Genomic DNA, 23,899 nt, shown 5'->3' with positions numbered 1-23,899 from the left:
GGCTGGGGGTGGGAGTGGAGCTGCAGCCGGGCCGTGATGGGGGCCAGCAGCCAGACCCATGGCTGGGTGCGACTCCACTCCCGGACCTGCCCCCAGCCTCGGCCCCAGGCCGGGAATGGAGCTTCTGCCACTGGCCAAGGCTGGGGTCAGGAGTGGTGCCAGAAGCAGGCTGTGGTGGAGGCTGGCAGGTGCGGAGCCATGGCCGAGGCTAGAGACAGGGAGCCGAGGGCGGGTGGCACTGCCCCCCACCCCCCGTGGGTGCTGTCCCGGGCCCCACTGCGCCCCCTGGAATGCTCCTCTGCACCCCCCCAGGGGGTGAGCCCCACAGTTTGGGGACCTCTGCTGTACTGCCTGAGCTAAGAGCTCGCTCCATTAGCCAAGGCTGTAGCAGGCTCCTCAACCTCTATGTTGTCAGTCACTAGAGGGGGGGAGATCATCAGGCCGTGTACGGGTGGGTCACTGGGATGGGATGTAGAAACCCCACACTAGGCAACAAGGGAGTGAGGGATTATATTGGTCTCAGCCAGCCCTGCCCCGCCACACCTGCAGCAAATGCTCCATCTGCTGGAGGAATTAAAAGGCAGGGAATTAGCTCATTTGGGTGGCAGAGCCAGAGGTGAGCAGACCGGCAGCCCATAGCTCCAGTAGAGCAGAGGGAAGCGTAAGACTCGGATACAGCTGCCTAAAGGGGCCCTCCCAGAGGGAAGGGGGGACCCACCCCAGAGACAACTAGAGAGGGAAGTACCCTGTGGACATTAGACAGCGGTAACCCCCTCTTAACCTAGTGTGGTTTGGGTTTCCCCACTAGGGGGGTGGGGGGTGGACAGGAGGAAGAGGCCCAGGGACAACAGTCTTAAGCAGCCCTGGTTGCCACACTACTGGTAGCCCAAAGGGCCCTGGGTCGGAGTCCGGTGGAGCGGGAGGCACTAGGCTCCCATCCCCACAACCCCCTTGGCAGCCAAGAGTTGCAGCTGTGACCACTAGGCCATGCTCCCCAAGTGGGAACCGTTACAGCTACACATATAAAGCAGAAAGAGTTCTGGTGACAGGGCAAAATAACTCAATGCACCTTGTCCCTCCCTGTTATCGATGGCTCGCTGCTCTTTTCCCTTGCGGAGCTCATGGTTAGAGACAGAACCCTGGGTTTGATTCGCAAATTGGACAGGGGACATCTTGCAGCCACAGCGGGAGAAGAAATGTGGAATCCCAGCAAGTCCATTTTTACCCGAGTTGCTTTTCTGACCGTAACCGTGCTTTGAGGAGTCTATTTTTAGCTCTTCCAGCGTCTCCTGCCTGGTACATAACTAATGTGCCATAATGACAGGCTATGTCAAGGAAGCTTTCACAACTCACCCTTGGTGGAGAGGATCAGCACCTGGCCAAGACACCATATAAGTCCCTGTGGGCTCAAGTGGGACTTATGTGGTTCCTTGGCCGTGTAAGTGGTACACAGACCTAGCCCTTTGCCCGGGGATGGTGAATGTCAACCTCTGAGCACAGCCTACCTTGGAGTTGAGATCCCGGTGGTAGATGTTCTTGGAGTGCAAGTAGATCATCCCCCTTGTGATGTCTGAAGCCAAGTCCACCTTCTCCTTCCAGCTGAGGGTGATCTCCTTGCTGGCCAGGAGCTCTTCCAGGCACCCACCATTAACATACTGCAAAAACGAGACAAAACAGGGAGCCAATGGAGGCCACGCTCAGCTGGAATGGAGGTTCTGCAAATACGCCTCTGCAAACGCTCCAGTTCATCTCTGTTTGGGAATTGCTTGATCTCATCAGCCCCTCTCTCGTGATGCTGGTGAGTACTGCAGCAGCGCCCAGTGGCCCCAAGCAAGATCAGGGCAGCAATGTGCTGGGTGCTGTACAAACACTCCCATTAAAAGAGAATAATTGATTGCGGCGGTATCCGAGAGTTTTCCACCACAAGGACTATTGCAGTTTAAGCAAATCATTACTGTGCAGCACAAGATTGCAACAGCACAGCGGGAAAGTACTAGCGTGCAGCACCGGATTAACCCCGGGAGCCCCAGCACTCCACACCCACTCAAGGGCCTCTCGGTTTGCAGTGCCATGGGGAACAGCAAGGATACACATGGGTACACACGTGCTGGGCAGGAGCCCTTTTGCCTTTGTAATTTAAACCTGAGTGAGTGAATTTCAGCGTGGGGCTCGGCGCTCTGACGAAAGTCAGGCTGGTGTGTGGGTGCAGCCATGCAATATTCCCCCTCCAACCTCTGCTGATGCAGCTGGATCACGAGCACAGCACCCATGGGCCTTTCCCAAACAGCCTGTCCACAGTGTCGGAGGTCAGTGCTGTCAAATGCTGCAGTGTTTCTACTGCTTTCAGGTACTTGCTCTACTTGGCCACCTCTCGCTCTTATTCCCCTCCTTGCTCATCTAGCAACAGCCTCCTCTCTGCCCCTCAATATTATCTTGACAGTGCTGGTACAAGAGGCTTCTTCTCTGCAGCTCCTCCCTGAATCTCTCTGCTCACTCTTCAGCCCACTCCAAACAGCTCTGGTTTCCCCCCTTTCAGTGTCATTTGTGAGAGTCTAGTCTGAGACGCTGTTTTCTCTGGAAGACACTGTTCAGAGTATAGGCCTGATCCTGCCCTCTTTAGTCAGACAAGACACCCATTGCTGTAGATGTGAAGTCTGCCCGAGAACGCCGTGCAGGATTGGGCCCTATAACTGTTATGGAAAACGTCCTGTCTGCATTTATAGTGCAATTCCGCTCTGTCGCCTTCCCTGCAGTGAAAGTGCCTTACGCAATCTGTGAGCAACACCACCCATGTGCCAGGGCAGAACCCAGGGTCTCTGGATCTGAAAGCGTGAGTTCTTCCTGCCAGAACTAAAGACCAGCTCTGTTAGCTCAGTGGCAATAGGAGACTCGTGAACATCTACATGTGATCCAGCCACTAGAGAGAGGAAGAGCGATAGTGTGGGTTACCTGTGCTTTACACGTCTCCTCTGGAAAGCGAGACTGCAAGAGTTCATCCCCTATGACCCTGACCGCCCTCACAATTTAAAGCAATAAGTGTCCCAGCAACAAGCCTTTACCTCCAGAATTGGGTACAGCTTCTCATCCTTCACGCAGATCCCCAGGTACCTACAAGGCAGGACAAAAACTCAGGTTTAGGTTTCTTCCCATAGCACAAAAACTACTGGAAAGATGCAGCCAAAGATTCAAACTCTGACTCAAAAACCCAGGCCTGGCACATCTACCGGCGCCCTCTTCCCTAGCCACTGCCTCTCCTGTGGCGCCACCCACCTGACAATGTTCGGGTGGGAGAGCTTCTGCAGCAAGCTAATCTCGCGCACTATCACCTCCTGGTCCACGTCGTTCTTGTAGATTTTCACCACCATCACTTTGCAGGTCGCACTCTGAGTCACCTGGAGCAACGTGAAAAACGACAGTGAGATGCGTTTTATCCCAGTAACGTACGCCAGCCCCCACAAGGAAAGGAAATCCTTCCCAAGATCACACAAGGCCTGGTGCCACGCTTGCCTTACACCTTGTGCAACATGGGGGCTAAAATGCTACCACACAGATTCATACCCGCTTTGCACAGGTGTAAGTTACTGCACAAGGCGCAGGGCCATCAAGTATCAGGCCCAACCTCCAGAGCACCCAGGCCCAGCAGACCCAAACAGGACTACTCCTGCACGTGAAGTTAAGCCTGTGCTCACGAGCTTTGCTTGGTCAGGGCCTACATCACAATGCACCACCGAGTCACTGAACGAACCGTGGAATCTGGGCTTCCCTCTCCCCGCCACTCTCAGATACATGTTGGCAGGTGGTTCAAGGCAAGGCTACTCTCCCATGCACCTCCTCAGTAAATAGCTAGAGAAATTGGTTTCCCGGGCTTCCCGCCAGCAGCCGTTTCTCAAATTCAGACACAAAAATAGAACATTAACTTCCCCTTAAAAACGTAACAGATTAAATAAGGCATTTTTAGCAGGGACCTCTACTGCCCCCGGTGGTAGAAACAGGGCTTGACTGTGATGGGCGGCTGGACACTGACAGACCCTGTGGTTCTCTGCAGCTCTGTAGGTCCCAGATTGAACAGAGACTGTGCTGCCTAGTGTCACTACAAGGGGTCTGCCTAAAAAGGGAGGGATAGCTCAGTGGTTTGAGCATTGGCCTGCTAAACCCAGGGTTGTGAGTTCAATCCTTGAGGGGGCCATTTAGGGAACTGGGGTAAAAATCTGTCTGGGGATTGGTCCTGCTTTGAGCAGGGGGTTGGACTAGATGACCTCCTGAGGTCCCTTCCAACCCTGACATACTATGATTTCTATGAACTCCTGGGCCAGCCCCACAAGTCATAGAACAAACTGATTAAATGCTGATTTGTCAAAACTGAAACCATTCATTCCACACATTTCCCAACTGGAAAAAAATTGCAGGAAAAAAGTTTCAAAATCATCCAAATGTTTAGTTTTGACATTTTTTAAACAAAAGACCCTGATTTTCCAGTTCAAAATGACTTTTCCTTTCAACATCTAAGCTAATTTTGATTTTTTTTAAAGGTTTAAAAAAGAAAAAAGGTCAAAATTGAAACAAAACATTTCTAAAGTGTTGAAACAAAATGTTTCAGGTGAACCAAAACAAACCAAAAAACCAAACAAACCAGTGTTTTGGTTTGCAAATATGTTCAAGCTTGGAACCTTTCATCAGGATTCAAGACAAGAAAAATTTAGAACTCTCAAAAATATTTGCAGGATGGGAAAACTATTTTTTGCCCAACTCCACCTCTGGCCAACTGTCCCTTTCATGTTTTATTTTTGACCAAGGTAATTGTTAGGTGGAGGAAATCAGCTGGTACGGCCTTGATCAGTCTCTTGACATTACGGCTGGGGCTATCAGGGTGAACCCAGGCACGCTGTTTAACTTTCTGCCCTTTTTGTCATTTGTTCAAAGGACAAAACCGTTTAAACACAGAATGAGCTGGCACCATGACACCACTCAATGCCCCAAAACGTCATGTGTGATACGGCTACCTGCGCGAGCTACCTTACAGATAAGGTTACCACCCCACACAGCAGGTGGGCTGAACAAAGAGACTCACGTCACTCCAGTTTGGATTGAGAGCGAGTGAGAGGAATGCTAATTATAACTAGGGCTGCAAGATACAATAAGCCTTGGGGCAAGGTTAACTCAGGTCCTGCTCCCTGCCGAGAATAATGCAATCAAATACCCATGACAGGAATAACCCGGCCTGTGTTTAAATGGATTGCAAAGACATTTTGGATCGGGCATTACCCAACCATGGGATTTACTAATCTATAACCAAATTTTACAATGTGCATTATTATTACATACACCGTCATTACAGGAGATGGATAGAGATGCGCTGTAAGAACCTAGGACCATGAGGGTTCTGGGCTGCCAACACTTCCACATCACCACTGGAAGCTTAGGCTAGGTTTCTGCTAGAGGACACTGTGAAGCTAAGCACTGCAGGAAGTATGGCACAGCAAGGCCCTCGCAGCCCACTGAGTGGCTCATGCTGGTATAGAAACCAGAAGCCATCCTGGGGAGCTGTCTGAGCAATGACGCAGACCATCTGCTTGCTTCCACTCCTGATCATACTTTGCCGCAGATCCTAAACTCTGGCTCCTGACCCCAGCTTGACCCCGACTCTGCTACTTGTCTGTAACCTTACCTGGTACCTGACCCTGACTTCCTGGTATCCTAACCCAGCTCGGCCCCGACCCCGCTACTCATCTCCTTACTGCACTTGGTAACTGACCAGTGCACACAGACCGCCCTGACATACTCCGAGTGAATGACATTTTACTCCACAGGCTGTGGGCTTCCTGAAATCTGTGGCTGTGCAAAAGGCAGAGAGAGCATTTAAGATGTCCACAGCTGTGTGACACCTTCTCGGGGCACCCAGGAGTGCGAGAGTCCATCATGTGGCAGCTGGGCGTCGGCTCCTGGACAACATCCGCCTCCCAGGAGTCCAGCCCTCTCCTCAGGACTCTGCCAGCCCTCACTTGCTTTGCAGGTGCACCCCAGTCACATCCCCCTGCAGTGTCCAGCCCCTGTCACGGGACACCCACAGTAATCACCGGATAAGCTGTCCCCAAAGACACATTGTACAACAGCAGGAAGGCTCCAAGTCAGGATCAGGTCCTTTATAACAACGCAGGGCTGTGAGCTATTTACGGTGAAAACAAATATAAGTTTGTTAACAAAGAACAGAGATCCACTGATTCCAGTGAGTGTGGAATAAGAATAACGGAAAAGGCAACGGTTACACGTAAAATACAAAGATATCCCACTTCCCCAAGCCTAGAACGTCATTCTAGCAAGCTAGTCTTATCTAAAGCCATTTCTCAACTAAAACCTTTTCTGCAGAGCTTGCTGGGTTACAGTCACACCGGGATCCAGATTTTAATGAGTCCCCTACGCCCTTCAAGGTCGGTAAACGATAACAAAGGGGGTTCTTTTTCCTTCTTCTTACAGTCCAATAAACCTTTGAAATGAATCCTTTTGAAGTGTACCCCCAGTAGGGTGACCAGACAGCAAATGTGAAAAATCAGGACAGAGGGTGGGGGGTAATAGGAGCCTATATAAGAAAAAGACCCAAAAATTGGGACTGTCCCTATAAAATCGGGACATCTGGTCACCCTACCCCCCAGGCAGGACTCTTCTCTCCGGGTTGCTGGCTCTCTGGTGTGCTGGCACCAGGCTGCCTTCACATCACCATGTTAGTTTGTTTTTCCCGTTTTGTTTCCAAATGTAACTCCCATTGTATTCGGTTCACAAGGCTTCATTTACATGGAGACGGGTATAGCCGCACAGATACGCTTCTGTCTGGCAGAAGACCTGTTTGTCCCCTCGGTCTCGTTGACTTCAAAGCATAATATCAGTAGATATAGATAATTCCTCATATAGGGTTAACACGTGTATTTTATGATGATATTAAGGACCAGGGCGTTACTGGCTTTCACTTGATACCTCACAAGACACTTTCTGGATAAACACTATGAAAGGGGAGTATTGGGTGTAATTAGTTTGTCAGGTCTGACTGGAGTTGCTGACAGCACAGCGAACCCGTTGCCAGCTGGCACTGAGGGGTTCTTAGATTCACAAGCTGCAAGTTCTAAAAAGCTTTAAGAAGAGCTACCATATCGTTCTGGGGAGGTTTATTAGCTCATTAGAGTGCAGAGAAACGGCTGCTGAACAGAAACGTGCAGACCCATTATGCAAATTCCACCCTTATTTTCTGCGCAAAACCGACAACGGTGCCAATTATCTTCCATGCCTGTGCAGCACTTCTGGAGACATGCCACGGGAACACCTCACCCGGGCTTCTGAGCAGCCCCATCCTCCTCCCAGCCCACCTCTGTCCTAAATAGACGCGTTGTGGTGGCCAAGCTGTTGAAGTCCTCTAGACACACATTACACCACTTCAATCGGATGCAGGATTGCAGAGCAGCCTTTCAAAACTGCTGGCACAGAGTGAGTCACCAGGGATTGGGTTTCTCGCTAACATCCTTTATTATATAGAAAGGTTTTGCTGTCAAGGCTGCAACGTAGTGCTTAATAAGCTGGTACCATTTCCACTGTCAGTCATTTAATTCCTTTCCTCCTCCCCCTCTCTCCTTCTCCAAAGCTGGGTCGGTGCTGGCAACATAACGTAGGTAAAGGAGAGCTTGGCACTGCCCACCTCACTTCGGTCACAGCTGGCTCTTTACCAGGCTGCTTTATTGCTCAATAACATGACTCCTCTTCCCCTTTCCTTCTGTCTGCTTATCCTGTTGCACACGGTATTAGTTTATGCTGAAGGGTAGGCGCTATTGAGGTGGAAATACAGGAGATAACGACTAGCATGAGACCACCAGACCTGCTTTAGATGGAGACCTAGCCCTGAATTTGAACCCAGATCCCTGAGACTGTGAAGACCGGGACATCAATAATCCTTTGCCTTTCTATGGGCCAGATCCCAAAGGACATGGGGAGTTGCGCTAACCAGCTTCCAGGGATTCCCCTGATATAAAGGGGATCCCCAAGTGGTGTACAGTCAGCACAGGCAGATCTGCGCCATCTGCTCTCCACCACCTGGTGGAGGGGACATTCCTAGGTGGCTTGAGGGCGTGGCTGGAGCACACAGCACGCCCCAATCCCTGCCAGCAGAGCAGTCCCTAGCCAGCATATTTTAGAGCAGCCCTGTGGCTGTTAATTTATGCTGGGGTCCAGTTCTGCCCTGGGACAGCCTGAGGATCAGAGGGACGGAAAGGTATCTCCAGGGCTTTCCCACCACTGAACACGAGCTGAAAAGTGATAAAGGGACTTGAGCTGGGCCTAAATCAGGGGACAGAGATGAAGTTTAAACTCTGCTCATCAAAAAGGAGGGGCATGACAGGGAGTTGTGAGGCTCACTTAAGTTAAGGTCCGTCAACAAAAGGAGCTGTAGAAGTTCAAAGTCTTATCTCCAATTGTATCTAAAACCCGGACCAGCAAAAATCCATCCATGGCTTTGCCTTTAACTAGCGTCATCATCCTGGAATTTTAAAGTACTAGATAACTATTCAAGAATCAAGGCTCATGAACACCCTGAGCCTGAATACCATGTCACAAATGGTGAAACTGAGGCACTCAGAGGGAAAGGGACCTGTTCCATGGTCACAGAGCGAGTCAAGGACAGAGCCGAGCACTGATCCCAGATCTCTCGAGTGCTGAAATCCAAGTAGAGTCTTCCTCTCTAGCCACCTTGCGTGGTAGCCGTGTTAGTCTGTATCAGCAAAAACAACAAGGAGTCCTTGTGGCACCTTAGAGACTAACAAATTTATTTGGGCATAAACTTTCGTGGGCTAAAACCCACTTCATGGGATGCATGGAGTGGAAAAAAAACAGTAGGCAGGTATATATACACAGTATATGAAAAGACGGGAGTTGCCTTACCAAGTGGGGGGTCAGTGCTAACGAGCCAATTCAATTAAGGTTGAAGTGGGCTATTCTCAACAGTAGAATACCAAGGGAGGAAAAATCACTTTTGTACTGGTAATGAGGCCAATGTAAACAGGCCCCTTTCAAACAGTTGACAAGAAGGTGTGAGTAACAGTAGGAGGGAAAGTAGTTTTTGTAATGACCCATCTACTCCCGGTCTTTATTCAGGCCTAATTTGATGGTGTCCAGTTTGCAAATTAATTCCAGTTCTGCAGTTTCTCGTTGGAGTCTGTTTCTGAAGTTTTTTTGTTGAAGAATTGCGACTTTTAAGTCTGTTAGTGAGTGTCCAGGGAGATTGAAGTGTTCTCCAACTGGTTTTTGAACGTTATAATTCTTGACCTCTGATTTGTGTCCATTTATTCTTTTGCGTAGAGACTGTCCGGTTTGGCCAATGTACATGGCAGAGGGGCATTGCTGGCACATGATGGCATATATCACATTGGTAGATGTGCATGTGAATGAGCCCCTGATGGTGTGGCTGATGTGGTTAGGTCCTATGATGGTGTCCCCTGAATAGATATGTGGACAGAGTTGGCAACGGGCTTTGTAGCAGGGTTTGGTTCCTGGGTTAGTGTTTGTGTTGTGTGGTGTATAGTTGCTGGTGAGTATTTGCTGTACATGAGGACTTACACAGTTGCCTGCTTGTGTGAGATGAGAGATAAATGACAGCAGCACAGACACTACAGGCAACATTTCAGTGCCCAGATCAGAAATGTGGGGGATTTTCTGTTGAGAGGTTGCATTAATGTGCGTAAAGCTCTCTGGAGGAGAGCAACTACCGGTAAAGAACTGCAAAGCGTCACTTTCAATGGTACTTCAAACCAGGAGCAGCAAACATGCCACAGTTACAGGATACAGGGTCCAAAGGAGATTACCAGACCTACGAGGAAGATGGGGAATTGGGAATGCAAATAATCCGCATGCTTAGTAACCGTAACACTCGAGTCTCCAATCAAATGTCAAGTCCCAGTGTAGGACAATAGCCAAGCCCCATCCTTCTCTGCATTCCACGTCTCTGAACCAAGCATCTCATTCAACCTTGATTTTCTTATATATTTGCTTAACAAAAGTTATTTTATCTTCATTCAAACTGTGTCTCTCCAACCTGCCTACTGCTGGAATCCCATTCAGCAGCAGGACAGACTGGAAATGTCACGCACAATAGAAACAGCAACTGTTACTACGGCAATTTGCTAAAGAAAGGCAGAAGAGAAAGAGAAGAGGCAGTAGGCACTCGGTGGAGGTGGGGATGAGTGATTACACAGCCAAGGCTCTTGTGAGAAGTGGGGAGGGGCATTGCACAGGCTTGAAAAGAGCTACTCTACCATTCGGGCTGGAGATACCCTTTAAAACAAGTCTCTCTCTCTCTCGCTCTCCTCCCTCCCTTTCCCTCTCAACCAGAAATCCACCAAAACTTTATACAGACACGGTGCCCAGATACCACAGTGATGGATGTAAGATAAGTTAGCACCTTGAAAAGTCAACACACAGTTATACTTCCAATTAACTGCTAAATTTTCTACACTTTGAGGGGCAGATCCCTCACTGGTGTAGACCAGCGTGCCACCGTTCGCTTCAACAAAGCAACACGGACGTACGCCAGCTGAGGATCTGGCCCAAAGTGTCTATATAGGTCAACCCACTGATCTGGTGGTAGCATCTTGCGCTTGCATGGAGAAGACCAGAGGTTACTGTCTTGTGCCCAGGGCTAGCCATTCTATAGCGTCCCAAGGAACAGAGTCCCACCAAAATGGCTCTGACCAAACTGCTGGACCCATGAGCGATTTGTTTCCGTCCAATGTACGTGTCACATCCCCATTAACAGGACTACTGTGAGCTGCAGCGTTCTGGAAGGCTACTGCAAAATAAAGTAGTAGAGAAGCAAATTTGGCTGGAAGGTGGCACTGCGAAAGAAGCGGAGGAAAGGAAACGGCAGCCTCTCCTGGAGTTGAAGGTCTGAGCCCCATTCCCCTAAAGAAACTACCCCCCCCCCCGGGCTGTTCGCACGGGTGCCACAAGGCAGTGGATATGGAGGCCAAGTAGGCAAGGGGGAGTGGGTCATCCACCCCCAAACTAAGCATTATTTACATATGATCCACTGTCACGTGCATGCCACACCCCCTGCACGAGATGCTCCAAGCACTTTGTCATGGGAGAAGGTGGACAGGTGATATATGGAGAGCAGCACCCAGGAATTTGCACAGAGAGGGGTTTCAACAGCCTCCCACTTCAGCTGTGCCTGATGCAGCAAGTGAATCAGAAGCTCCTACACGCAGAACACAGCGATAACCCGCTGGTACGTTGCTACGCGTCATCCGCTGGTACGTTGCCAGGTGTCACCCGCTTGTACCTCACGAGGCATCAAAGACCAGCCTGCCGTGATCTATGGGATTCCTGCCCATCCCAATCTGACTGCTCCATACGACCCACTGGCCCATAACACCAGGTCAGCTAGTCTAACGCACTGTGACAATGCCTCAAGAGACGAGCGCGTGGGCTGGAGCTTCCAGAGGAAGTGGGAGGCTGCTACTTTGGGAAGTGTGTGGGATTTAATTTTAGATTCTTTTTCCCTGTGCACTTCGGTTTTGTTTTCAACACCAAAGCTGTACACAGTGTAAATATCTTCAAGCCTTGTACTGGCCAGGACAGGGTCACAATCCTTATCTCCTCTATGGCTCCCCTTTTATCTGAGGATCTCAGAGCGCCTGGCAACCACTGACAAACTAGGCTCCTCCAAGGGGAATCTGAGAAAGAGGCAGCAGGTCGCCCACGGTCACTCAGTGACATGGGCGCTGACTCTGTGGGTGCTCTGGGGCTGGAGCACCCATGGAAAAAAACGAGCAGGTGCTCAGCACCCACCAGCCCAGCTGTTCGGGCAGCAGCCGCTGCTGATCAGCTGTTCGGGCGGCTGGGGGAGGAGCTTGGGGGAGGGTGGAAAGCAGCAGGCGGGGCCTCGCGGGAGGGGTTCGAACAGGCTGGGAAGAGGTGGGGCGAGACCTCAGGGAGGGGCAGATTGGGCAGGGCAAGGGAGGGGGCAGAGCACTCCTGGGGAAAAAAGAAAACTCAGGGCCTGAGTTGGGGCCAGTTGGAGAGAGACAGTCTGGGGCAGAGTCAGGGACAGAACTCCTGGCCTTCAGGTCCATGCTTCAGGCACAAGACCGTCTTCCCCCTCATCATAAACCAAAGCGACCCCCTCAGAGCTTCTATGAAGGGGGAAAATGGGGTCAATGTGGGGGGGAGGTTCCTCTCCTCCCCAACTTCAAGCAGTCTCACAGGGTGAGGTCGGAGGAAGAAAGTCTGGCAAGTAAGATGGCGGAGCAGAGTCCTGCCAAGAAAGACGCTAGGAGGAGGAGTTCTCCGCATGGACACATTTATCCCACACCCTGCATGCTGAGAGCTGCTTCACGTCCCAGGGCAGCTCCTCTCATGTTATGTCAGGCCACCCCTGTTGCTTTACCTTGTACACCTTGGAGAAGAAGCCGCTGCCTATCAGCTCAGCATTGAAGTTTTCCCAGAACTCCAGCTTCCTGACGGCCGTCCGGAGTTTCTGCCAGCGGTCAACATGGTAGTAGGTGTCGGAGGACTCTCCGTAGTACTGCATCGGGCTGGAGGGCTCCGGGGAGATCAGTCCCGTCTCGCACATCATGGGGACGGCTGCTAAAACAAATCACATTGCACCATGGACGCTGGAGCGAGACAAATTCAGACTGCAAATAAAGCGTCAATTTCTAACAGGGAGAGTAATGAACCACCGGAACAATTTACCGAGGGGCCTGGTGGATTCTTTAATCGCTGACAATTTTTAAATCAAGATTGGATGGTTTTCTAAAAGCTCTGCCCTTGGCATGATTTTAGGGATGTTCTGTGGCCTGCGTTATGCAGGTGGCCAGACTAAGATGGTCCCAATGGTCCCTTCTGGCCTTGAGCTAGGGGGACAACAGCTGTGGCTAGTACAGGTAAGACAAGAAGCTGCAATGGATTCAAGCATCACATCCTTTTAGGCTCTCTCCTGAAATGGCTTTTCTCCTCTCAAGTCTTTGCACTTGAGGTGGGAGAGGGGGGAGGGGACTTCCTGTTGTTGTTATTAAAGCCTCATCAGTTCCTGGCGCTGGCTTTTCCTGGAGGAAAGCTAATTGCTCCGGCCCGGCACTTGGATGGCAGGTGGCAGGAAGATTGCCGCTGGGAGCAGCCTGGGGAGAGCTCAGCAAGTCGGCATCATGCCGACACACAAAGTGCAAAGCCTGAAGTCTCCCCACACTGGGACTCCATGACCATTCCCCACCCAGCCTGGGAAATTACAAGGCTCTTCCCTCTCCTGCAATATACAGATCCAAGCAGCAGGCAGGAGCCGAGCTGGCTCAGGCGAGGGGGAAGGGGAACAGCCTGCCTGATGGAATAGTAACCATCTGCTCTACTGTAGCACCTTGGAGCTGGGCATCTCCAAGCACTCTCCAAAAGGTGATTAGTGCCTGGGAGCGGGGAGTGCCCTGGACAGAAGGGTCTGTACAACCAAAACCTCCAGGCGATGCAGGAGGGGTAAGCCCAGTGGAGTAACTGCGGGTGGATCAGGCTCATGTGTCCTGCCCTGCATGAACCACACTCTCCAGGACTGTTCAGCTCTGTGCAAAGCACGGCAGCCTCGGGGAAACAGCCCCGGAGCAATGAAGTGACTGACCCAGAATCACACAGTAAGTCAGCAGCAGAGCTGGGTACGTAACCCAGGAGTTCCGACTCCCAAACTGCTGCTCTAGCCAGCCGGCCACCCAAAAACCCTCGCACCCAGTGGGCTTTCAATGCCTTCTCGGTGCTACTGTGACCTTTGGGGTCACGTGTTGCTATGCAAGCAATCCAGCAGGGGATTCCCCTGTTCCCCTCCCGGCCTAGTCAGACTTTGTCCTGCTCTTTGGGTGCACCGGGCACAATCGCTTAAGTGACAACCGACCTCCCGGGAGGTGGCTCTTTTACGGGAAAAGGCTTCCCTTTCAGAGCCGCTCCGCTCAGCTTTTTCCCACGTACCATCTCCCCCTGGGCTGACTTAGTTCATCAATCACCCCTTTGTATGCAGGAGGATTCCAGCAGCATCCTCAGGGGGCTGGAAAGGGCCCTCCGCATTATTCTGCAGACTGGGGCGGATTTTTTCCCTTTTGATATAAATGGGGCCGTTTGTCCTCGGATTACTGCCGACATGTAGGGTGGAGGGAAATGGCCTTTTAAAATGCCAAGATTGATTTGAAGGCCTCCTAGGAACCTGGGAGTGCTTGGAGCAGTGTCTGCAGGAAGATCGGGTGATGGAGCAAACCCCGAGGCCGAGGGGGGTGGGGGCAGGGGGAGAACGCATCATTGCATCCCAATAAAAGTTTGTAGCAAACAAAGTTGTGCTATTGTGTGAGCAGATTCAAGGGCTCTGCGCCTTCCACTGTACCCTTGGTGCTCCCAGCACGTACAATTCATTCCATCTGGAATTCATTTCTGTCCCGGGAGCAACAGGGCCAGACACATGAGCAGGAAAACAAGTTGATTTGGGGCCGGATTCTCAGTGGGCATAATTCACCACCATGCCAGTGAGCTCCAGGGAGTTCATGCCGATTTGCACCAGCTGAGGATCTCACCCCCTTTAGGAACTTAAAATAATAACTTAGAAGACGTCGTTGTCGTGTCACACTTGCTCCACCAGTTGGGTCCCTTCTGACCTTGACACCATCACTGGCAGTTGGAGCTGAGCTGGGCATGACAGAGGCATGGGAAAAAAGGAATGGGACAAAGTAGATGGCCACTCTTTACTCTCTCATACTACAAGAACAAGGTGGCATTCAGGGAAACAGAAAGGCAGAGCATTTAAAGCTGATAGAAGGAAATTCTGTTTTTAACACAGTGGGTTATTCACACATGGAACTTATTGCCACAAGAGATCACTGGAGCCAAGACCTTAGCAGGATTACAAAATGGATAAGGGACATCCACAGTTACATTAGTTGGGTCACACCATTTTTTTTTTTTTAAGAGAAGGGCTACAAAAACACTCATGCTTCAGGGCATAACGCAGCCACTAAGTGACAGAGGTTAGGAAGCAACTTCCCCAGGGAAATTCCACATTTGTCCACCACACTAACCCTTCTCATCAAGGACCATGCAAAGAATTTTTTAAAATGGTGGCACTACCTTGCCATTTGCTGACCCTCTGTTCTATCCCTATTCCCTCCCCTTTGCATGACCTGTCTACTGAGATTGTAAACTCTTCGTCTCCCATTTATGTGTCAGTGCATCACGCAGCACAATGGGTTCTTGATCATGGCGGGTCTGTAGGCAGTACCACAACACAAACAACCATACGTTAGACCAGCAACTGGTATTCAATCTCTTTCTTCCCCATATTCTTTCTGAACATCCCATGACACGGTTAGCCCTCTCTGACATTGTGATGCATTTTCAACCATAATAAGCAGAATGTTCCTAATCCGAGACACTTGACTGAAAGGCTTTTCCTGTAATGGGCCAGCTTCTGAAACAAGGCACTGCATCTGCTCCTGGGGTGTGGCTGAGATGAACAATACCCTTTGCTCTGAACAGTCAACTTCTGTTTTAAAGCAGCAATGCATGTAATATGTAAATGTCTGAGATGCTCCGAGATCACCGCAAATGTCTTCTCCGGAAGTGCCCGGGCCTGTCAGGCACTCAAACTTCCCACAGAAAACCTCCTGCTACCCAAACAGGGGTCACGTATATTCCTCTCGCACCCAAATGCATATGCACAATAATTCCCAGCAATTACATCAAACATTGCAAGTGACTTAACAAAACGAGGCCCACGTTGGCAGAACCCTCCCTGCCAGACAGAGAACAGCAGCCTCGTCTGCAAAGCTGGATATTTTGTATTTGTTACAGCATGTTAAAATATGTTCCCCCCCTACATTTCTCAGCAAACCCCCTCACAGCCAAGCACTACCCCCTCCTGCCCCAGACATATCCCAGAATGCAACATTCAGACCCCTTCCTCCTACTTCCAAATTGTTCCGGTTTTCAGTGTTCACTCTCTGTGGGCTTGTCTATGTGGGGAGGCTATTGCAAAACAGGCGAGGGTGTGACTTTAATGCACAATAACTATTCCACACTAATTCCCCATGTGGACGCTCTTATTCTGCACTAGAGAGTGTCTTTGGGTGGTTTAGCTTAATCTACTTCCCACAGGAAGGTAGCAATTGAGATAGCGCTTCCCGGCTACTTCCCCATGTAGACAAGCCCTACGAATCTAGAGTTTCTAACAGCTCCCACTACGGGGAGCTTTCCAGAGGAAGTACAAGCTCTGTGGCGGCCCAGCCAAGAGCCAGGCCTGGCCAGCAGCTCCCACACAGTCTTGTGAAAGAAAGACTCTCGTGTTTATTAGCAGTTCTGACAGGAACTCTTACCGCCAAAGGTGTCAGTAAAGAAAGGGAAGTAGGGTAGTAAACCAGAGGGAAAAGATGAGCCCAGCACTGATGTCAAGGGAGAGAGACTCCAAATGCCTTTTCACACAGCTTAAGCTCTCACAGAAGGCTGTGAGAAGAGTTGGGGAGGCAGTTTCCTGGTCAAAAGAGAGAGACGACAGGAACGGGGAGCTCACCTCTGGAGTGAGAGCGGAGGTGCTCGGGAAGCCCCTTTGCGTAATACAGATCTGGGCAGCCATCACCCACCCAGCCCCTGAAACAGCCACAATCCAGACACTCGTCAGCTCTGGGAATCAAAACCAGGCCTGACAAGGCCTTTGACTGATACAAAAAACTAGATGGATATGACAAGCCACATCTTGCTCCCTGCTATTTGCTCTCTCTGTTATTGCCACTTATTCAATTACTTCCGTTTCCCAACAGGCACCAGCTGTGGTTTATTCCCTAAGGGTATGTCTACACTACGGGATTAATCCGAATTTAGATAATTCGAATTTGGGAAACAGGTTGTATAAATTCGATTGTGCGCGGCCACACTAAGCACATTAATTCGGTTTTTAACCACATTAATTCGGTGGTGTGCGGCCACACTACCCCATTAATTTTAACCACATTAATTCGGTGGTGGCGGCCACACTAACCCTAATTCGAATTAACAAAATCGATTTTGGCGCTACTCCGCTCGTCGAGGTGGAGTACAGAAATCGATTTAAAGCGCCCTTTAATTCGAACTAAATGGCTCTGTTGTGTGGACGGGTGAAGGGTTAATTCGAATTAACGCTGCTAAATCCGAATTAATCCCGTAGTGTAGACCAGGCCTAAATGTAGTAACCAGGTTTTCACGTCTCCAGAGCAACCATCTCTCACCTGCATCCCTCCGTCTCCTCTCCACTGGTTCATCCTGCTCTTCACAGGGCATATGCTCTTGGCCTCAAGGGAGAATCAGGCACCACTGATCTGTGACCCTCCTCTTCTGACACTAGAAGTGAACATCCTTAGCACATTAAAAACTCAAAGCTGTCAAAGCGATCAGCAGATTGGAATGGGAAAAGCTGCTGCCCACCCCACATATCACTGCTACCAGGATTTTCACTGCATTCGGACAGGACTTAACTAGTTGTGAGCTTCTTCACAGCCAAGGTTCTTTTGCCACTCACGGGGAGGTGGATTAATATGATATTGGAGTAGTTATGAAAAAGAGGCCATAGGTGGGGGGGGAATGGATGGCTCAGGGATTTGCTCATGGGCTATAAAGCCTCCAGTTGATGGTTCAAGCCTAGCTCAGGTCAGAAGTGAGCAAAGATCATCACCATCTGAATCCTATTTACAGACAGGAGCTGTTGGTGCATTTCCTAGTGATCACGTGTCCCCACTGCAAAATCCACCAAGGTGATTAGTACTAGCTGACATGCCAAGGGACCATGGCAGGGTAGCATGTGCTGGTTCTGCAGCTATAGAGAGGACTTCAGGGTGGCACCTTTCCTGCCAGACATAGAACTCTTCCATCACTACTTCTGCGGGCTAAAAGTCATGTTTGTAAACAGGACACTTTCTAGGTCTGTTATCCTTACACCTCCCTCTTGGGAGACAACATGGTCTCTCTTACTACTTTGATTTAGTTCTTCCCCATCCCTATCATTTCAGACCTGATTCTCCGCTCTCTGATAGCAGGGTGGACCCACTGAGTTCAATGGCACTTCTTTTACATCAGCACCAGGGAAAGGAGAGACACCTCCTTCAGCCTGTCCTACACCCCGCTGGCAGCCCATCCGCTTCTCCCTTTACCACAATCCCGACGCCTGTCTGGAGGCAGAGCTTACTGATGACCCGGGCGGCATTTGGGGATCCTAGGAGCAGTGCTCTGGCAGGAGAGGGGGAGACAAGTACAGTCAGTGCAGCCAACGCTCCTCCTCATTGCTCTACACAGCCTCCCAGCGGGGGAGGGGATGGGGGGGTAGATGGGGCGGGTGGATGGGACTCCAGCAGGTCATGCCTCAGCCTAACCCAGTCACCATCTGCGTCTCCAGCTTCACTCTGCATCCCCTCCAGGCCTCTCCTAAAGAGCCCCAGGAGAGGAAGGTTTTAATTGCATGTGCCAGCCGCATGGTGTAAACACTTCCTTCTCCTCACCTAGCCACCTTCCTAGATGGATGGAGCGCGGGATCCCGCCTTTCACACAGTGCCCCATCTGCAGGGAACAGATTCCATCAGCCCTGGCCCTATTTAATTAAACCCAGCCCAGCTGCGTGGCCACAGCTCTTAGCACGTGTGGTTGTTTTCGGAACCTATAATCAGCCGCCCAACCCTGGCAATGGAAGCAGAAATCCGGGGCGAGGCCAGAAGCCACAGACCCATTAGCCTTTGGAAACCAATTGTGTGTTTCTAGGCATTTCGCATTTGCAACAGTGCCAAGTTGAAGCAGTATATAGCAGCAAGGAAAACAAGGGAGTACTCATGTATGAGCAGGGTTTGATCGATGGACTCGCTCTGATATTCATCTGATCTCCCTTCCCCATCTCTCCTGCCACTTCTTTTTCCTCCTCTCATAGAGTCACAGATTTTAAAGTGGGAAGAGACCACTATGATCATCTAGTCCAGGGGTGCTCAACCTTTTTCTTTCTGAGGCCCCCACAACATGCTATAAAAACCAGCTCTAGGTATTTTGCCGCCCCAAGCAACCTCCTCCAAGAGCACAACTGCCGAAGCAAAAAAAAACAAACCTCCCAGAATACCGCCCCGGGAATTGTGCTGCCCCAAGCACGTGTTTGGTTTGCTGGTGCCTAGAGACGGTCCTGCCCATGGCCCCCCCATGCTACCATAAATGGTTTTCTGCATATAAAAGCCAGGGCCGGCGTTAGGGGGTAGCCAGCAGGGCAATTGCCTGGGGCCCCAGGGGCCCCCACGAAGCTACATTGCTCAGACTTCGGCTTAAGTCCCGGGGGGCGGGACTCTAGGCCTGGGCTTCAAATCCATGCAGCAGAGTTTCAGCTTTCTGCCCTCATCCCCAGCAAGTGTAATGCTGGCCCTGCTTGGTGGCCCCCCTGAAACCTGCTCCTGGCCCCCCAGGAGGCCTCGGACCCCTGGTTGAGAGCCACTGATCTAGTCTGACCTCCTGCATAATACAGGCTTCAGATCTCACCCAAGGCCAGTAGCAAAGATGGGATTAGAAGCAGAACCCTGGATTCCTAAATCCCAGTTCCATGCTCTAATCGCTAACCAGACTGCCTGTCTCCAAGCCCCTGCAATCCTATGCCTCTCTTCTTCCCTGTCTCAATCTGCTGCTACCCTATGAACAATATATTCTCCAGTGGCTAATTGTGACGTGAGTAGTAAATCACTCCAACCTTCCACCACTTTTCTACTCCTCCACTTCCTCCCTTGAGATCATCAATAATTAATTTGCATACTGCAATCCTATTGGTTAAAAGGATTAGTCAGTTGGGGGGGAAGGACACAGAAAAATAGACTGACAGATGTTGGGACAAAGGTGTTGCTGAGTTCCACCTGTGTAAATGCAGAGGATGCTCTGATACCATGGTGATGAGTGTGGTATGGATGGATACAGACGCTTCAGCAGTTACTCTTGAATTACACTTGATTTGTAAATGGGAGCAGATTTTGGCCCATGCTGGCTTTTTGATACAAAGATGCCAGTGAGCCTTGTAAAATCATAATAGAAATTTACCAGACCAGGCACAAATTGTACTTGCCCACCCATACTATATTGCTGAGTATTAAAAATACATATCTTATTTTGCTCTCCTGTCAAAATATATATATATCTATATCTGCCCCAAACAGGTAAGCAAAAGGCTGTAAAAAGGGATACAGGTATACCAGAACTCCATGTACTGTGCAGTGAAAATAACACTCTCCCTTGGATAAAGTTATACTTCATGAAACCAGGCTTTTAACCAAGTGTGAGAAAATCCCCAAACAATCCCTACTGCACTTGAACCAATAGGATTACAGTATGCAAATGTACGCATGATGATTGGCTGAGTTTCCACAGATCTTGCAATTACACCAGTGGACAATTCGCTTTTCTTAAACGTCTTGAAATCACACTAAAATTTTTATTCTAAGCCTGTATTTTTTCCAAGCTAACTTTGTTATGCAGGATCGATTTCTTCAGTCACTTAAAAAAAAAAAAAAAGTTCCCAACCTCTAACAACCAACATCAGACCTTATGCACACAGAAAGATAAATTAAAATCAGGTTATGCTAGAGCACAGAGAGCTATTTTGCATCTGATTTTAATACAAATATATTTTTCCATTGTTAAAGTGAAGCAAATAGCCTTCAAATGTATAAAACACAAACAGGAAAAATGTTAAATAAGGCTGAAACACCTGATCAACCCACTCTGCTCATGTGTTTACCACCGTGTCCTAAACAGACATAACTCTGAGCCGTAGGGCTGGTCTACACTGGGGGGGCGGAAAAATCGGTCTAAGATACGCAACTTCAGCTACGCGAACAGCGTAGCTGAAGTCGAAGTATCTTAGATCGAATTACCTGGGGTCCACACGGCGCGGGATCGACGGCCGCGGCTCCCCCGTCGACCGCTACCGCCACTCGCTCTGGTGGAGTTCCGGAGTCGACGGTGAGCGCGTTCGGGGATCAATATATCGCGTCTTAACGAGACGCGATATATCGATCCCGGATAAATCGATTGCTACCCGCCGATACGGCGGGTAGTGAAGACGTACCCATAGAGCCAGGGGTGAAATCTTGGCTCCCGTGAAGTCAATTGCAAAACTGTTGACTTCAATGGAGCCCAAATTTCACCTTGGATTGTGATCCAGATCCAAACTCTTCCAATGTCTGCGAAGGTTAAGATCTAAGGGTTCTGATTTAGGCCCATCTTTAGTCACAATCAGAAAAGAGCCCGAAGAATGATTTGAGGTCTGGAAAATTTGCCTTACAACGAGAGACTTAAGATGCTCAATTTATTTACCTTATCGAAGGAAGGTTACAAGATAATCTGCTCACAGGGAGTACGTTTCTTACAGTACAGGTCCTTCAATCTAACAGATAAAGGTACAACAAAGAGCCAAAGGCTGGAAATTGAAACTAGATAAATTTAAATAAAATCAGCTGAACATTTTTAACAGTCAGGGTAATTAACTAATTTTAATTAAGGTAATTTTTAAATCAGGGTAATTAACCACTAGATCAATTTCCCAGGGAATATGGTGGATTCGCCATCATTTGAAGTCAAGAGGAGATGCCTTTCTGAGAGAGATGCTCTAGCTCAACCAGAGGTTATCGGCTTCATACAGGAATCACTGGGTGAAATTCCGTGGCCTGTGCTCGGCAGAAATTCAGACAAGAACCTAAATAATGGTCCCTTCTGGTGTTAAAGGGTAAAATTTCCCAGGGTCTCAATGACTTGGCATTGTAAGTTCGATTTTCAAAAGTGATTAAGACACTTAGGGCCACATTATGGTAGTGCGGCAGAGCCACTACAGCTAGGGTTGTGTCATGACTTCCGTTTAAAGGTTGACCTTTCTAAGCCCTCTAAAATCGACATGCTCAGTCGGATTCCTCCGACAGTTGCTGTGCCTCAGGAGGGTGCAGGAAATGGTTGGGGACATAAATTTGGGGACATTTCTGCTAGGGGTTCTGGAGAGATATGCCCTCCCCCCCCAAAAAAGTTTCTAGTGGGGTTTTATTTGTGTGTGCACGCGCGCACGCGCAGAGCTAGAGATCAAACTATTGATATGATACGGCTCAAAATAGACTCAATCTGTCGAGTTTTACCCAAGGTAGTGCATAGCATGTACATATTTTAGTGTGCACACGCCAACCCAGAAAACCAGCTGGAAAGTTTCCATTCCTGCCATTGTACATGCTTTAAAGTTAGACTCACGAGGGCACAGGATAAGGTTAGTGATCCAAATTTGGGGTGATTTGATCAAGGGGTTCCCAAGTTACAGCTCCCTCCTTTCTCCCCTCCCCCCCAGTTTCCTTCTGCTGCTTTGTACTTTTATGCTGAGAGGGGCTAGTGACTGGTTGAATCACAGGCCTTATTGAGAATGATGGGTGTAAACTCACCCTTCAATTAACATAACTAAGGATGAGTTAATCACAAGCCCCCACTTAAGACAAAAAGTTTTGGAATGTGTGCCTGGATGTTGCTACAATTTGTGAGTCATGGGTGGCAACTATATTTTGGGGAAATATAATAAAAGTATTTTTGGGGGAAAAACAGACATGTGAATGCTTGCTGGGAAGGGGTGGCACTCTACACCTCAAAGTAGTACCCTGGAACCCCCATAGTCACCATGGTGATATGATGAGGATATGTTTTGTACAAAGTATACTTTGTGAGATATCATGTTAAAGGTCTTGATCTGTTGAATATTACTATCATGTTGGACTGTATGTGAAGTTATGAAGTATTACTCTATTTGTTACTGAAATCTGTTGTGAGGTTGGGAACATCCACAACCATCCTTTCCAGTTACAACAAAGGAGCATCCATCAAGAGCAGGACAGCATTAATGACCCATCAACATTCATCAACTCACAATCCACTATCACAGAGACGTCTCGGAGGAGGCACGTACAAAATAGGGGTGGACTAACCCACCTCACAGCAAAGATCTTTTCAGCAAGCTGGAAAAAAATATGAGAGAGAGACAGTGACATCATTTCTTGGCCTCTCTCTCTCCTTCCCCCACCCCCCCCCCCCCCCCCCCCCAGCACCCCCCCCCCCCCCCCCCCAACACCTGGAAGGCAAAGATTTTGAACTGGGAAAGATTGGACCCAGGCTGGAAGGTAGCCCCAGCCTATGTATCGAGGAACTGTAACCTGCTTGTATCATCTGTCAGGGTGAGAAAAACTGTATGATTCAACTCTTGCTTAGTCCAAAAGTTTAGGATTTAAAATGCATGTTTCTCTTTTTATTTCTTAAGGTAACTATTTCTGACCTTGATGCCTACCATTTATAACACTTAAAATCTATCTTTCTGTAGTCAATAAAACTGATTACTTCTGGGGGAATTCTGCGCCACTGCGTATGCACAGAATTTATGTCCCCCGCAGATTTCTTTGCTTCCCTGCAGAAAAATGACTTTCTGATGGGGAAGCAAAGGGAAGCCACAAAAGCAGTCATGCGACCCTCTTCAGCAGTCAAATATCAGGGGGTAGCCGTGTTAGTCTGTATCTACAAAAACAACAAGGAGTCTGGTGGCACCTTAAAGACTAACAGATTTATTTGGGCATAAGCTTTCGTGGGTAAAAAACCTCACTTCTTCAGATGCATAGAGTGAAAGTTACAGATGCAGGCATTATATACTGACACTTAGAGAGAAGGGAGTTACTTCGCAAGTGGAGAACCAGTGTTGACAGGGCCAATTCAATCAGGGTGGATGTAGTCCACTCCCAATAAGAGATGAGGAGGTGTCAATTCCAGGAGAGGAAAAGCTGCTTCTGTAATGAGCCAGCCACTCCCAGTTCCTATTCAAGCCCAGATTAATGGTGTTAAATTTGCAAATGACTTTTAGTTCTGC

The 23,899-nt window shown here is 49.3% G+C and overlaps 1 protein-coding gene across 4 annotated transcripts in view; it reads right to left on the bottom strand.

The window, feature by feature from the left end:
- LOC112106813 (dual specificity testis-specific protein kinase 1-like) overlaps window positions 1–23,899 on the bottom strand; it is a 62,812-nt gene that overhangs the window by 17,130 nt on the left and 21,783 nt on the right. Inside the window, exons 1-5 of one of the 4 annotated variants that reach the window (XM_024200256.2) lie at window positions 17,247–17,271; window positions 12,416–12,612; window positions 3,271–3,392; window positions 3,060–3,108; window positions 1,506–1,655 (exon numbers count right to left, since the gene is read on the bottom strand). In XM_024200256.2, coding sequence (XP_024056024.1) covers window positions 1,506–1,655; window positions 3,060–3,108; window positions 3,271–3,392; window positions 12,416–12,604 — 510 coding nt within the window. In that variant the 5' untranslated portion in view covers window positions 12,605–12,612; window positions 17,247–17,271. Of the gene's footprint in view, window positions 1–1,505; window positions 1,656–3,059; window positions 3,109–3,270; window positions 3,393–12,415; window positions 12,616–12,723; window positions 12,804–17,246; window positions 17,272–23,899 lie in introns of those variants that run through there. The other 3 variants (XM_024200259.2, XM_024200257.2, XM_024200260.3) reach the window with 3 other exon arrangements.

This window comes from Terrapene carolina, unplaced genomic scaffold, assembly GCF_002925995.2.
Source record: "Terrapene carolina triunguis isolate 2854851 unplaced genomic scaffold, T_m_triunguis-2.0 Scaffold449, whole genome shotgun sequence".
Classification (NCBI taxonomy): domain Eukaryota; kingdom Metazoa; phylum Chordata; order Testudines; family Emydidae; genus Terrapene; species Terrapene triunguis.
This window is presented reverse-complemented; position numbering and strand designations above follow the sequence as displayed.